Source organism: Geotrypetes seraphini, chromosome 4 (genome assembly GCF_902459505.1).
Source record: "Geotrypetes seraphini chromosome 4, aGeoSer1.1, whole genome shotgun sequence".
In the NCBI taxonomy this organism is placed as follows: domain Eukaryota; kingdom Metazoa; phylum Chordata; class Amphibia; order Gymnophiona; family Dermophiidae; genus Geotrypetes; species Geotrypetes seraphini.
The window spans coordinates 320684094-320699941 of record NC_047087.1 but is presented as its reverse complement, the minus strand read 5'-3'; the positions used below and the strand labels follow the sequence as shown (position 1 = coordinate 320699941).

The 15848-nt window shown below is 46.4% G+C and overlaps 1 protein-coding gene across 4 annotated transcripts in view; it reads right to left on the bottom strand.

Annotated features, from left to right (window-relative positions):
• Positions 1-234: 234 nt before the first annotated feature.
• Positions 235-15848, bottom strand: part of SEC23IP (SEC23 interacting protein) — a 156957-nt gene continuing 141343 nt past the window's right edge. For 3 of the 4 annotated variants that reach the window (XM_033940654.1, XM_033940656.1, XM_033940657.1), the window contains 2 exons: positions 13409-13518; positions 2196-2751 (listed from right to left, as the gene is read on the bottom strand). In XM_033940654.1, the coding sequence (XP_033796545.1) occupies positions 13437-13518 (82 nt within the window). In that variant the 3' untranslated portion in view covers positions 2196-2751; positions 13409-13436. Of the gene's footprint in view, positions 1239-2195; positions 2752-13408; positions 13519-15848 lie in introns of those variants that run through there. The other variant, XM_033940655.1, reaches the window with a different exon arrangement.

Sequence of the window (15848 nt, the reverse complement as noted above, 5' to 3'; positions counted from 1 at the left end):
AATATGGTATTGAGGGCTATGCCAGAAATTGATGGAAAACTCATTCAACTTAAATCTGAGTTTTAAACCGCAAATAAATCATGTTGTTAAAATGCATTTCTTTCATTTAAGACTGTTGTGTCAACTAAAATCGGTGTTAACAATGGAGAATCTTATCAAATTGATCCATGCTTTTATTATTGTACATTATTTCTGGGGTCAAGTAAGGCAAATTTGTTGCATATACAGTTGATTCAAAATACAGCAGCCAGACTGGTAACTGATCATATAACACCTGCCTCTATCCAAATGGATTAATTTCAAGCTTGGCATATCTTGTGTCTTCTGAGTATTTGAATAAAAAATTACATTCATGGTTAAATTGTCTTTTTTTTCTTTAATATTTCTGGGCAAAAGACCATAGAAGTCCGCCCGGCACTGTCTTTAGGTTGCCGTCAAAGTCCCCTCCAGCTGGAGCTTCCATCAAAGCCCTCCCCAGTTCATCAAATCACCATTGAGTAAATTTCAATCAGGAAGGGCTTTAAGATCACCACAACAGGAGCAATTTGTGGTCCCTGCATTAAGAGAAATTAACTTGGAGACAACTAGAAAGATAAGAATTGCCGCTACAGGGTCAGACCAGTGGTCCATCGTGCCCAGCGGCGGCCCTTAGGTCAAAGACCAGTGCCCTAACTGTGTACGTTCTGGCTCAGCAGGAACTTTCTCTTATGTAGGTCCTGCTCTTTGGAACTCATTGTTTACCGGAGTTTCATGCCATACAAAGCATTTGAAGTCTGGTCTATTCCAAAAATATTGTAGACCACACTGAAAATGTTAAAAAAATTGTAACGAGTATTCTTGCAAGCACAGTATGTTTTAATAGTACTGCTGTGACAATGAGTGATTGAGTTTGTTATTTATACAAAAGATTGATGTACTGTAATGTAAATTTATTTTCTTAAATTTGTAGTTTGTAAACCGCTTTATACATTTCTACAAGTGTTATATATTAAGTGAATTAAATCCAATCCATTTCATTTTCAGCTGAAATCAACACAAGATTGAGCATTGATTAAGGGACAGTTTTGATGCTGAAACTGAGCCCCAATTTCAGTTGGCACAGACTTTAGCCCTCCAGGGTCAGGAAAATACTTGAATGTAACTGGCCTTGAACTGCTAATGGAAAAGGTATCAGCTAAATCCAACCCTGTCCTTCCCCTTCATGTCTTGGTCAAAACACAGCTGGAGATTTCATTCACCTGAAATGAGGGAAAAGTCTCAATGTATCACAACAAAAGGAATGATTTACAATATCAATGAGGAAAGTTTAAAGCAAATTCTATGTTTTTAATCTATTATATGCTGGCTGCAGACACTAATATATTGGGAGCTGCTGGCAGCAACTGTATTTGCAGTCATTAACAGTACTACAGCTGTTCCAGCGAATTCCTCAGAGCATCTGCCTGCTACAGAAGACAAATCCCCCCACTGCACCTGATCCAAAATCTTTTCTAGCTAATCACGGCTCATAGAATGGCACTCAGCCAGCTCTGCTGCATGCCCCTAGTGCCTCAGTTATTATACAAAATTTCAACAAGGATTTGATTTATTATTTATATATTACAAAACAAATAATCCTCATACTAGAGAATTACATTAAATATCAATAACAATATATAATATTAACAATCTTAATTAAAAGGTAGGTTTTAAACATCTTCCTCCTTTAATACATGGAATATATCTGATCTGGGCTTCCAGGATAATATTTTTTATTAACATATATACCTGGAGTAAATTTTTGATCTTTTCACCTGCTCCTTTAAGTTTCTTTTATTATCATTCTACTTGTGTTATCATAGTCTCCTTTTTAAAATTAAATGCTATTGTATTGAATTTCCCGTGTGCACTTAATCCAGAGATTATATAAATCTGATCATGTTATGATCACTGTTATCATTAGCTAATAGTTACACCATATATCATTGAACCCAGGGATCTGCTAGGACAGGTTACTGATCTGAGAATGTACCAGAGCTGCTGGAGGCAGTGAGATCCTAATTTTAAGGATGTGAACATGGGAGCAGGCACTAACTTCCACATCATTCCATACTCCACATGTGGGATATGACAGTCAGTTTTAAGCTTTCTCTGATTTGTGAGGGTGGTCACTGTTTCTGTGGCTGTTACCTTAACACATTGTATCAAGACTGTTGCAGATCAGAACATTTTTAATTTATTTAAAAAACAAACATTTTTCCGTACTTGTAATGGAGAAACAGGTAAAGACCAGCATAAAGACACTCTCAGAAAGTGGAGTTTCACAGCAACAGCTGGCTCAGAGGATTCTGAACTTTAGCAGTCCCCAAAGAAGTCACATGTACTTTTCTGTAGAAGTGATTGAAATAATCAGACAGTAAATAAAATAAGGGAGAGCAAATCTTTCTGCCATTTTCCAGCAAATCCTTCCATTTTAATGTGAGAGATGCAAGATTTGCTGGATGAATGATTTGGTTGTGCAAAGATTTCCTGGCAGATCCTTTAAATATGGCAGCTGAGAGACCCGAATGACGGACAGTAGCTGTCCTGTGGCTCCTTTTGTCTTCTAGGGAAACCGTCTAGTCTTAGATTTTGAAATTACATATTTCTTCAGTTGAGATAAGTGCAGTCAGGCGTCTGTTAAAGAAGCACTGGCGAGGTGGCTCCAGTCATCCATCTTTGTGCAAGCGTCAGGGGCTCAGTCCTCAGTTGCAGAGACAAGGCCAGGCCAGGCTAAGGAAGAGAAGAGTGGGGGGGGTGTACATCAGGGGAACAGAAAATTCTTGGAATATATCTTTGAGATTAGAGCTAAATGAGCCCTGGAACATAACATAACACCAGATTTCTAGACCACATAACCATTAGTTCAATGCGGTATTCAAAATTTGATGGTTTTCTAAATTGTTCATAAGAACAAGATGTAAGCAATAGATATTGAAAATCTGTTTGATTACGACAAAGATTGGAAGGCTTCAATGTATTTATTTTTCATGTGCTTGAATTGCTGAATTCACTATCACAGAAATATAAAACCAATACTATGCAATTAAGTGAACAATTACTCTGTTCATTTAATAACATTCTGCCATCACTCCCCCCCAGCCATGCACAGGGGAGCTTACACTCAGCTGTTATTTTAAGGTGGCTTCTTCTCTCTACCAGTCTCAGAGCGGGGTACTCCTTTGCCCTGTCTCACTCTCTCTCCACCCCCCACTTTGAAGGTAATTTATAAAAAATGTTTTGCACATCAAATGGCTTCTATAGACTTACCACAGGGATTACACGTGCAAAGGGATGTGCAGGGACAAGGTGGGCACCACGTATATGCAAACAGCAGCTTTCAAGCAGGATTTCTGCCACTTTGACTCAGGGAACTCTCAGCAACCATTTTTATGGAGGAACCAGAGGGGGCAGAAGCAACTGCAATAGCTCCTGCGCCAAAGAGGCCACTAAACCACCAAAGCAGTTAAAGGGGGAAGATTCTGTGTGGTTACAATCAAAGTGCTTTACATATCTTAGACAGCTACAGTGGGAATTAAACTCGCAACCTCAGGGTGTTGAGGCGGTTGCTAAAACCACTAGGCCTGCAGGAAGACCTGCAGGTGACTGGCTCGGGTGGTGGTAGCTTGTGGGACCCGGTCCCTGTGCACAAAGGCAGAAAGGGCTCTGAAAAGATATGCTAAAGCTCTGGGACCTAGAGGTGTAGAAAGACAGGCCTGGAAGGGACCTCCAACACCTTTTGTCAGATCACAGATTTGGAACATTTGATTCTGTCCTCCAATTCCTTTGTGGATTTTAGGAGACATTGAAATATTTGGGTAATTTCAACAATTTGTTTATAGTTTAGTTTCTTTTTTTTTTTAATCTTTATTCATTTTTTCAGCTTACAAGTGTATCAATAAATTAACAATTGAAAATAAATACATCACTTGAATTTCTGTCATATTTCAGAATAATACATAAAATGTAATCCCTACCCTCCCAACTACCATAACATATGCAGTCAAATAGTTTAGTTTCTTTTTAATTATCTGGTCATTTAAATTTTCAGTCTCTCCAACTGCATATCTTCTTTTGTTAACCGCATAGAACTTTACGGTATATCAGCTGATTGTTATGTTATGCTACCCTACTACTATTTATCATGTCTAAAGCACTGAAAGGCATATGTAGAGCTGTACACATGCATTTAACATGTAATAGACAGACCCTGCTCAGAAGAGCTTACAATCTCATTTCGGCAGATAAACAGGACATAGAGGGGTTGGGGAGTTTCTCTCATAAGATGGGCACGAGTGGGAGCTAGGAGTCACTGCCTCCATTGTATGCAGATCTCTTTCATGCATATTCATTGTGGATATCTTAAAACCTAACTGGCAAGGGAGTACTCCAGGAAAAACTTGGGAAACAATGTATTATCCTAGCAATCTAAGAGCCACTGAAAAGCACAGTTACTTACCGTAACAGGTGTTATCCAGGGACAGCAGGCATATATTCTCACATGTGGGTGACGTCATCTACGGAGCCCCAGCGCAGACAGCTTTTCAAGCAAACTTGATTGAAGTTTCAAGTTTGCTATGCTGCACCACGCATGTGCATGCCTTCTTGCCCACTAGAGGGCGCATCCCCACCTCATGGTCCTCAGTTCCATAGCCAGCAAAGAAGCCATCCCCGGGGAGGAGGGCGGGTTGTGAGAATATATGCCTGCTGTCCCTGGATAGCACCTGTTACGGTAAGTAACTGTGCTTTATCCCAGGATAAGCAGGCATGATATTCTCACATGTGGGTGACCTCCAAGCCAACCAAAAAAGGGCAGGTGGGAGGATGGCAATTTAGGAAAACAGATTACGCAAATCCGACTGGCCAAACCGGCCGTCACTTCTGGACAACGTATCCAGACAGTAGTGGGAGGTGAAAGTATGAACCGAAGACCAAGTGGCAGCCTTGCAGATGTCCTCCACCGGAGTAGACCGGAGGAAAGCGACAGAAGCTGCCATCGCTCGGACTTTATGTCCCGTAACCCGACCATGCAGCGCGAGACCAGCCTGAGCGTAGCAAAAAGAAATACAAGCAGCCACCCAGTTGGACAAGGTGCGCTTGGAAACAGGACGTCCCAACCGATTAGGGTCAAAGGACAAAAACAATTGAGGAACCTTCCGATGAGACATAGTGCGTTGAAGATAAAAAGCCAACGCCCTCTTACAGTCAAGCGTGTGAAGCGCCGCCTCCCCAGGATGAGAGTGGGGCTTCGGGAAGAACACCGGAAGAACAATGGACTGATTGAGGTGGAAATCAGACACAACCTTAGGTAAAAACTTTGGATGGGTGCGAAGAACCACCTTGTCATGATGGAACACAGTAAAAGGAGGGTCCGCAACCAAAGCCTGCAACTCACTAATCCGACAAGCGGACGTGAGCGCAAGTAAAAAGATCACCTTCCAAGTGAGAAACTTAAGATGAGATTTGTCAATAGGCTCAAAAGGAGGCTTCATCAGCTGAGCCAAGACCACATTAAGATCCCAAACTACCGGAGGAGGTTTCAGAGGAGGATGAACATTCACGAGACCCCTCATGAAACGAGTCACCAGAGGATGAAGAGAGAGAGACCGACCCTTGAGATGCCGATGGAAAGCAGCAATAGCACTGAGATGCACCCAAATGGAAGTCGTTTTCAGCCCAGACTTGGACAAATGCAACAAATATTCCAGATCCGAAGACACCGGAACCGAACTCGGATCCAGATGGTTCGAGGAACACCAGGATGAAAATCTGGTCCACTTCTGGGAATAACAAAGCCTAGTCGAGACCTTGCGCGAGGCTTCCAAAACTTCCCTCACAGACTGAGAAACAGGAACCGAAGTCAAGGGGAAAGGAACCAAGCCGTCAGATGTAAGGACTGAAGATTGGGATGCAACAGCGAAGCCCCGACTCTGAGACAGCAGAGAGGGAAAAACTGGCAGAAGCAGAGGCTCCCTGACACTGAGTTGAAGGAGCAGGGAGAACCAGTGCTGCCGAGGCCAACGAGGCACAATGAGAATCATAGTGGCTCTGGTCGATTTGAGATGTACCAACGTTCTCAAGATCAGCGGAAAAGGAGGAAACGCATACAGGAATCTCCCTCCCCAGTCTAGAAGAAAGGCATCGGCTTCGAGACGGTCCGGGGAGTAAATCCGAGAACAATAGAGGGGCAGCTTGTGAGTCTCCGGGAGGGCAAACAAATCCACCTGAGGAGTCCCCCAGCGTTCGAAAACCTCGTGCAGAACTCAGGAGTTTAGCGACCACTCGTGCGGCTGGAGGAGACGACTGAGTTTGTCTGCCAGACAGTTCCTCTCTCCCTGAATGTAAACCGCACGTAGGAAGATGTTCTGGGAGACCGCCCATTCCCAAAGGCGCAATGCTTCCCGGCACAGGGACCAAGAGCCCGTTCCCCCTTGCTTGTTTACATAATACATTGCCACCTGGTTGTCCGTCCGAACGAGGACTACCTGATCGTGCAGCAGGTGGCAGAACGCTCGAGCAGCCAGAAAAATGGCACGAAGCTCCAAAACATTGATGTGACAACGCCGGTCCTCTGCCGACCATAGACCTTGAGTCCGCAGACCGTCTAGATGAGCCCCCCACGCGTACTCCGAGGAGTCCGTGGTCAGGACCTTGCGATGCGGAGGAACGAGAAAGAGCAAACCCCCGGAAAGATTGGAAGAATTGGTCCACCAACGGAGCGAGCGTCTCAAGGAAGGAGTCACTGTTATAGGGGAGGAGACTGGGTCCCGATCCTTACGCCACTGGGAGGCCAAGGTCCACTGAGGAAGCCTCAGGTGCAAACGGGCAAACGGAGTGACATGGACCGTCGACGCCATGTGGCCGAGCAGAACCATCAGGCGCTGCGCCGAAACTGAGGGCAGCAGCGAAACCTGGCGACTCAATCGAAGCAGGGCCTCCAACCGTGGCGGGGGGAGGAACAAACGGAGGCGAACCATGTCCAGCACGGCCCAGATAAACTGAAGGGATTGAGCCGGGCACAACTGAGACTTGGGGAAGTTCACTTCGAACCCCAGACGTTGAAGGAAGATAATAGTCTGTCGGGTCGCTGAAATAACCCCTTCCTTGGAGGATGCCTTGATGAGCCAATCGTCCAGGTAGGGAAAGACCTGCAGCCCCCGAGATCTCAGGTCTGCCGCGACCACCACCATACACTTCGTGAAGACTCGAGGGGACGAAGCCAGCCCAAAGGGGAGGACCCGATATTGGAGGTGCAACTCCCCCACCTGGAACCTGAGGAACTTGCGGAAGGCGGGATGCACCGGAACATGAGTATATGCTTCCTTCAGGTCCAGGGAGCACATCCAGTCCCCCGATTCTAACAGAGGGTACAGGACTGGAAGGGATAACATACGGAACCTCTCCTGGATAAGGAACTTGTTGAGCCTCCGGAGGTCCAGAATGGGGCGTAAGTCCCCTGTCTTCTTCGGGACCAAAAAGTAACAGGAGTAAAACTCTCGTCCCCTTTGGTTCGGGGGCACTGGCTCCACCACCCGAAGGCTCAACAAGGACCTGGCTTCCGAAAGGAGAAGAGGAAGCTGGGCTCGACAGCAAAGAGAAGCCCCCGGCGGATGTTCCGGCGGCGTGGCTGAGAAGTTTAGCGAGTAACCCTCGGAGATGATCCGGAGCACCCAAGCGTCCGACGTGATCCGACATCTACTTCGGAAGGCTTTAAACTAGGTAAGTTGGGGGAGGGTTCACACATACATACCAGAGCAGTAAGGATCCATCCTGGGGAAGCAAGTAAAACCCACTCTTCTGAACCTAAGGTAAGTATCCATAGTATACACAAAAAAACAAGAGCCACACTAACGGGGAAAGGCATATCATCACAAATTTGGAGAGCAATGTATGTTAATGCACACAGCTTGGGCAACAAAACACTGGAACTAGAAACAGAAATAAGGAATGCTGACCTTGACATAGTAGCGATATCCGAGACCTGGTTCACAGACTTGCATGGGTGGGATATGGTTATACCAGGCTACAATCTACTTCGTCGGGACAGAGAGGGCAAATTAGGAGGGGGGGTGGCACTATACACTAAGGATAATATCAAAACTACCAGGATCACAGAGGTTAGATACACAGGGGAATCACTTTGGGTAAACCTGGCCAGAGGGAACGAAAAATGCCTTTACCTCGGTGTGGTATACAGGCCTCCAAGACAACAGGAAGACAAAGACAAAGAATTGATTGAGGACATAGAGAACATCACTTTGCGTGGTGACACAGTACTGTTAGGCGACTTCAACATGCCAGATGCGGACTGAAACACCCTCTCAGCAACTACGAGCGGTAGCAAAAGAATAATAACCTCCATTAAGGGTGCACAACTCAAACAACTGGTATTAGAGCCCACCAGAGAAAAAGCAATACTGGACCTGGTACTCACAAATGGAGACAGTGTCTCGGAAGTATCAGTGGGAGACACGCTGGCCTCCAGTGACCACAACATGGTATGGCTCAACCTCAGGAAAGGCTTCTCTAAATCAAACACAGCAACGAGGGTCCTCAACTTTAGGGAGGCAGATTTCGACCACATGAGAGACTTTGTCCATCAAGAGCTGCAAAACCATGCAGAAACTGACAATCCGGAAACTATGTGGTCAAATCTAAAATCCATCCTGAACGAAGCATCTAGCCGCTACGTAAAAACAGTAAGCAAACGCCGGAGAAACAAAAAACCACAATGGTTCAACAAGGAAATTTCGGACCTCATTAAAATGAAAAAAGAAACATTTATCACCTACAAACATCTTGGGAAAAGGGAGGCAAAAGAAGACTATCTGGCCAGATCTAAGGCTGTCAAAAAGGCAGTCAGGGAAGCCAAACTTCAAACAGAGGAAGATCTAGCACGGAACATTAAAAAAGGGGACAAATCCTTCTTTAGGTACATTAGCGACAGGAAGAGAAACAAAAATGGAATAGAACGCCTTAGGCAATCAGATGGAAACTACGCAGAATCTGATACTACCAAGGCAGAACTGCTAAACGAATACTTCTGCTCAGTATTCACCTGTGAAGCACCGGGAGATGGTCCACAACTACAAATAAGAGACAGCCAAAATGACCTGTTTCGTGATTACGAGTTTACACCTAGTAGCGTCTACCACGAACTTTCAAGACTCAAAGTAGACAAAGCCATGGGGCCAGACAATCTACACCCCAGGGTACTCAGAGAGCTGAGTGAAGTTCTGGCTGAACCACTATCCGTACTCTTCAATCTTTCCATGCGCACGGGAAAAGTACCCCTAGACTGGAAAACAGCTAACGTAATTCCACTCCACAAAAAGGGCTGCAGAACAGAGACAGAAAATTACAGACCGGTGAGTCTTACATCCATAGTGTGCAAACTCATGGAAACACTGATCAAACAGAAACTCGACAAAATTCTAGATGAAGAAAATTTACGTGATCCACACCAACATGGATTTACCAGGGGAAGGTCCTGCCAATCTAATCTGATTGACTTCTTTGATTGGGTGACCAGTCATCTGGATGCCGGTGAGTCCCTTGACGTGATATATTTGGACTTCAGCAAAGCTTTTGATAGCGTCCCACACCGCAGGCTGTTGAACAAACTAAAATCGATGGGATTAGGGGATACATTCACTACATGGGTAAGGGATTGGCTAGATGGTAGGCTTCAAAGGGTGATGGTAAACGGTACCCCCTCCAAAACGTCAGCAGTGATGAGTGGAGTACCTCAAGGCTCCGTCTTAGGGCCGATTCTATTCAATTTATTCATAGGAGATTTGACCCAAGGACTTAGAGGAAAAGTATCACTGTTTGCCGACGATGCCAAACTATGCAACATAGTTGGCAAAAGCAGTGTGCCTGACTTTATGACGCAGGACCTAAGACAGCTTGAACAGTGGTCATCAACTTGGCAGCTAGGCTTCAATGCTAAAAAATGTAAAGTAATGCACCTAGGCAAAAAAAAATCCACACAGAACTTACACACTAAATGGTGAAACCTTGTCCAGGACCACGGTGGAACGTGATTTAGGAGTGATCATTAGCGATGATATGAAGGCTGCCAATCAAGTAGAGAAGGCTTCGTCCAAGGCAAGACAAATGATGGGCTGTATCCGTAGGGGTTTCGTCAGCAGAAAACCTGAAGTCATAATGCCACTGTACAGATCCATGGTGAGACCTCATCTCGAGTATTGTGTTCAATTCTGGAGACCAAACTACCGAAAAGATGTGTTGAGAATTGAGTCGGTTCAGCGAATGGCTACCAAGATGGTCTTGGGGCTCAGGGATCTCACGTATGAAGAAAGATTAAAAAAACTGCGGATGTACTCGCTGGAGGAGCGAAGAGAAAGAGGGGACATGATTGAGACCTTTAAGTATATTACTGGGCGTATAGAGGTGAAAGACGATATCTTCTTCAATCTTACAGGGCCCTCGGTAACCAGAGGACACTCGCTGAAAATCAGGGGAGGGAAATTTCGGGGTGATGCTAGGAAGTACTTCTTCACCGAAAGGGTGGTCGATCATTGGAACGAGCTGCCTCAGCGGGTGATTGAGGCCAGCAGCGTGTTAGATTTCAAGAGAAAATGGGATATTCATGTGGGATTTCTAGGAGAGTAAGAATCAGGGAGTGGGTCATTGGTATGGGCAGACTCGATGGGCTATGGCCCTTTTCTGCCGTCATTTTCTATGTTTCTATGTTTCATATCAAGGGTACGGAGCCATGCGAGACGGCGCATCGCCACCGCAAAGGCGAAGACTCGAGAGGCCAACTCAAACGCGTCGTAAACTGCGTGAAAGAGGTACAGACGCAGCTGTGACAAATTGGCCATAAAGGTACCAAAATCCCCCTTATGGGAATCCGGCATGACCCCATAATAACGGGGCAATGTCTTCACCATCTGCCGTATATAGGACGAAAATGTGAAAGCATAATTAAGGACCCTGGCAGCCATCATGGAATTGGAGTAGAGGCGACGACCAAACTTGTCCAGGGTCCGTCCCTCCCGTCCGGGGAGGACCGCAGCAGAGACCCGAGAAGGCTGGGACTTCTTCAACGCCGACTCCACCAGCAACGACTAGTGGGACAGCTGCGCTTTTTCGAAGCCTTTGCAAGGGACTGTACGGTAAGACTCCATCTTCGAGGGAACCGCCGTAACCGTGAGAGGGGAGTCCAAGTTTCTCAGGAAGGTCTGATGGAGAACTTTGTTGAGAGGCAGACGAGGAGTCTCCCTTGGGGGAGAAGGCAAATCCTGCTCCTCCAAAAATTCCTTCGTATATTGAGAACCTGACACAAGATCAAGGTCCAAAGCCCTCCCCATATCAAGCACAAATCTCGAAAAGGAGGAGGGCTTCGAAGGCGGAGAGGGAGATCGAGAAGCCCGCGCCGCCAAAAAAGAAGGGGAAGCCTCACGGGAGTAACGAGGTTCCTTACCCGTGCCAGACCCCGAACCCCAAGAAGCCGCACCCAGCGACCTCGACGGGGTCGAGGACCGCCCATGCCCCGAGGAACCCCTGCGGGAAGTCCCCGGGGTATGAGGCACCAAGGCATGCCCCTTCCGTCTCGGCGAGGAGTCCCTCGATAACTCTACCTCGGAGGAACGGAAAAGCCTCAGATTATCGAGGCGGAGCTCCGAGACACGCAGGGTCTCAGCCCCGGTCGGCGAGGAGCGACCGCGTCGTCGAGGAGAGCCCCGAAGACGTTTGGGCTTCCGAGGCCGACGCTTCGCCCGAGGCCGACCCGAGGGCGAGGAGCCCCGGGAGGACCTCGACGAGGAAGAAGAGGAAGAGATCCTCCGAACCCTGCGCACCTTGTCCCGAGGCCGCACGCTCCGCTCAGGCTGGTCAACCGAGGTCGAGGGCAAGGTCGGGGTCGAGGCCGAAGCCACCCCGTAGGCTGAAGTCGAGGGTACCGAGACCGAGGCTGCCGAAGCCGGGGCAGACGAGGCCGAAGCCGGCTGTAGATGCACGAGGACACCGGACAGCTCCGAGGCAATGAGTGCACGGAGTAAGTCCTGAAAAACGGGAACCCCCATCATAGCCGGTAGATCCGGGGCCGGCGGGTGCTCCCTCGAGGGCGACCTCGGTCTCGAGTATTCCCGCGGGGCACCCGACTTCGACGCTCGGGGCGGGGCCGAAGACGACCCACCCGCCCCCGTCGATGAGCCCGAGGATGGCTTCTTCGAGGCTGGAACAGAAGAAGGAAGTGAGGACTTACCCACCGTCGACTTCGGGGTCGAGGACGCAGGCTTCGACGAGGCGGGCTGTCGCGGCGAGGGAGTCGAGGCCGAGGTCAAGGCCGGAGCCGAAGCTGAGGCCGACGTCGAGGCCTTCCCCGCCGCGGGGTCCACAGCAAAGAGCTCCGCCATTCGAGCGCGACGGCAGCGGAGAGCTCTCGGCTGAAAAGTAGAGCACCGAGTGCAGGAGTCGGTCGGGTGCTCAGGACCCAGACAAAGCAAGCACCACCGGTGGGGATCGGTGATCGAAAGCAACCGATCGCACCGGGTGCACTTTTTAAAGCCTGTCAAGGGACAGGACATGAACTCAAAAAACGGCCGGGAACGAGCGAGGTCCCGCGGCCGCGGCTACCGGAAGCCCCCGGAGCCGAACGAAAAGACTTTTTTTTTTTTCGACGATAACTTAACACATGAACAAATTAAAAAACAAATCAAGCACAGCGACCGAGAAAAAAACACTCAACCGCGGTGTCAGAAGGCAAAAAGTAGAGAGCACAAATTCCACAGGGCTTCTGGCTCCGCAGAGGGGATGCGCCCTCTAGTGGGCAAGAAGGCATGCACATGCGTGGTGCAGCATAGCAAACTTGAAACTTCAATCAAGTTTGCTTGAAAAGCTGTCCGCGCTGGGGCTCCGTAGATGACGTCACCCACATGTGAGAATATCATGCCTGCTTGTCCTGGGATAATGGATCAAATGGCTATATGTCTAATCTGTTCGTAGAAACTGCCAGTGATGGCCCACGCTCAGTAGAACATCCCTGCTCAGACTAACCCCAAATCTCTCCTGCATTTCTTGCCCTTCCTCAGTCAAGATGAGACCAGATTCCCACCCTCTTTACAGCCCCTTTCTATCAACTGCTCTCAAATTACTATCTGGTGAACCAGGGAAGCCACAATTCCAATCCTACTTCTCGCAACGTGTGACCCTGGGCAAGTCACTTCACCCTCCACTGCCTCACCTACAACTTAGCTTGTACAGGGAAATAATTCATGCAGCTGAGACTGTAGCTTGGATTTGGAAATGGAGAGTAATAAATCTCAATCTAAACTAAACTTTTCTCCTTCTACCTGTGCTCCAGTGTGATACTGTTGCCCCCTTTTAAATATTGGAACTGTGGACATAGCAGGATACTCACCAGCCTGAAGAAATGAAAACCTTGTCTGTTACTGCTGTGGCTGCTCCGGACTAATATTCAAAGTCTTGTAAAGTTCTTTCAGAATTAGCAAAGCAGTGTCTTCCGATTCCCTGTGCAGAAAATACAACCAATTTTTAAAAAGGGATCCAGAGATGATCCGGGAAATTATAGACCGGCAAATCCGATATCGGTGCCGGGCAAAATGGTAGAGACTATTATAAAGGACAGAACATATATGTAAGCATGGATTAATGAGAGAAAACCAAGGGAAATCTCGCCTCACCAATCTACTGCATTTCTTTGACGGGGTGAATGAACATGTGGATAAACGTGAGCTAACTGATATTGTGCATTTAGATTTTCAAAAGACATTTGACAAAGTAACTCATGAAAGACTTCTGAGGAAATTAGAAAGTCATAGGATAGGACTTGAGAACTGGTTGAAAGACAGAAAACAGGGAGTGGGTTTAAACGATTAATATTCTCAGTGGAGTTCTATCAATTCCATCTTCCTCCCCCCCTGACGCAGCCAATAGTGAAACGCTGGTTACCGCCGTCGGAGGAGGAAGACCTTCTGGACACTTATACAAGCCAATACGCTGTGAACTGGCAGTTTGGGGTTCAGCTTGAAGGATAAGTAGCTGTTACATTTACAAACTGTTGAACAGTGACTTTGGGCTAGATTCACTAAGCAAACCGATGGGTATGCGACCCCGGCCCAATTCACTAACCTCTCCTGCCATCCGCTTCCAATCCGTGCATGCAAATGTGGATAAAGTTCAACCAGTAATAAAAGAAGTGATAGTTTACAGAATTTGCATCTTCAGTATTACGGAAATATGTTTGTTTACTGCTAATACATAAAAATAAATAAATATCACACTTTAGCTAACAAGAAATACAAGTGGTTTACAAATAAAACCAATCAGACAATTAGAAAAGACATGCCAGTCGTCATAGTATCGGAGACACCAGAGAGAAAATGTTATAGTAGAAAGGAAGAGGCCAGGAGTTGAAGAACTCTATTTACTGCGATGCTGAGATGAGCCCCCCCCCTCCACCCCCCCCCCGATAGCTCAGCCTATGAATAGCATAATTCTGAATGCTTTTATATTGTTACACCACATGGTGTGAGCCATTAGGAAAAGTGGGATATACAATGTTAAGTACCATTTATTTTCAGGCAGACGCTCACAGCTGCAGACAACCAGTTGCATACTGCCTCCTGCTGGTGAATACATACCAAAACAGAAAATGAAACCCATGGCTTATGTTTCTCACACACATCTATAGCCCCACCACAGCATAGGTGCCGCACAGAGGCTAAAGGAAAAACCAGAAGACATAAAAGGCAACAAGGCAACCATTTAGAGGTCATCCAAACTGGCTATTACTACCTCACCATCAAAGCAAAAGACCAAAAACAGTGAATTCTCAGAATCATCAGTACCTACAAACATATATCCATGACTCTTAGGAACACCATAAAATTCACACAGGACAATCAGGACTCACAAAAAAAAGCATTTTTTGTATTAAAAGATAAAGATCATTCAACAAGATGCCAAAAGGTGATCAAGAGCAATTAGCCATTTCTGAGGTAGAAATGATATATTTCAATGGCAGAGCAGGGGTTGCACTATATATTAAAGAGGGGATCGAGTCAAACAGAATAAACTTTCTACATGAAATAGATAAGAACATAAGACTAGCCTTACTGGGTCAAACCAAAGGTCCATCAAGCCCAGTAGCCCGTTTTCACGGTAGCCAATCCAGGTTCCTAGCACCTGGCCAAAACCCAAAGAGTAGCAACATTCCATGCAAGCAGTGGCTTCCCCCATGTCTTTCTCAATAACAGATTAGGGATTTTTCCTCCAGGAACTTGTCCAAACTTTCAATCAGGATAGTTGGCTGGAAATTCCTTGTATGAAGGGAAGGAGTGTACTGGTGCCACCATTAACCCTTGTACTTTATGAAATAAGTACATAAACTGTGCTAATTCCACCCCTCCTCAACCTTTTCTTCACCCTTAGGAAGCTCATTGTCAAGTATTCAGCTGAAACTGATATAATCCCCAACATAGTCTGGCTTGTGTGCACTTGGTTCAAAGAGCAAGTCCAAACTCTTGAGGCTAGACTAGCAAGGCAGTCAGAGGAATAGAGAGGAGAGCTAGACAGAAACAGTAGTGAAATCCCACTGTCGGGTTTTAATTGCCTTGGACTATTTTTGGAAAATAAGTTTTACCATAACATTAACGATTGCACATTCTGTATATTTAACACAAAAATACAAAAAAAAAAAAAGAGAGAGCGTTAGAGATGTAACATGGACTCTGGACTTTATTTGCTAGATGGCAAAGTTCAATGAGAAACAAAGAAAAACTGCAAGGATGCAGGCTAAATTTATTATAACAAAACTATGAATGCGGTTAGTATTACAT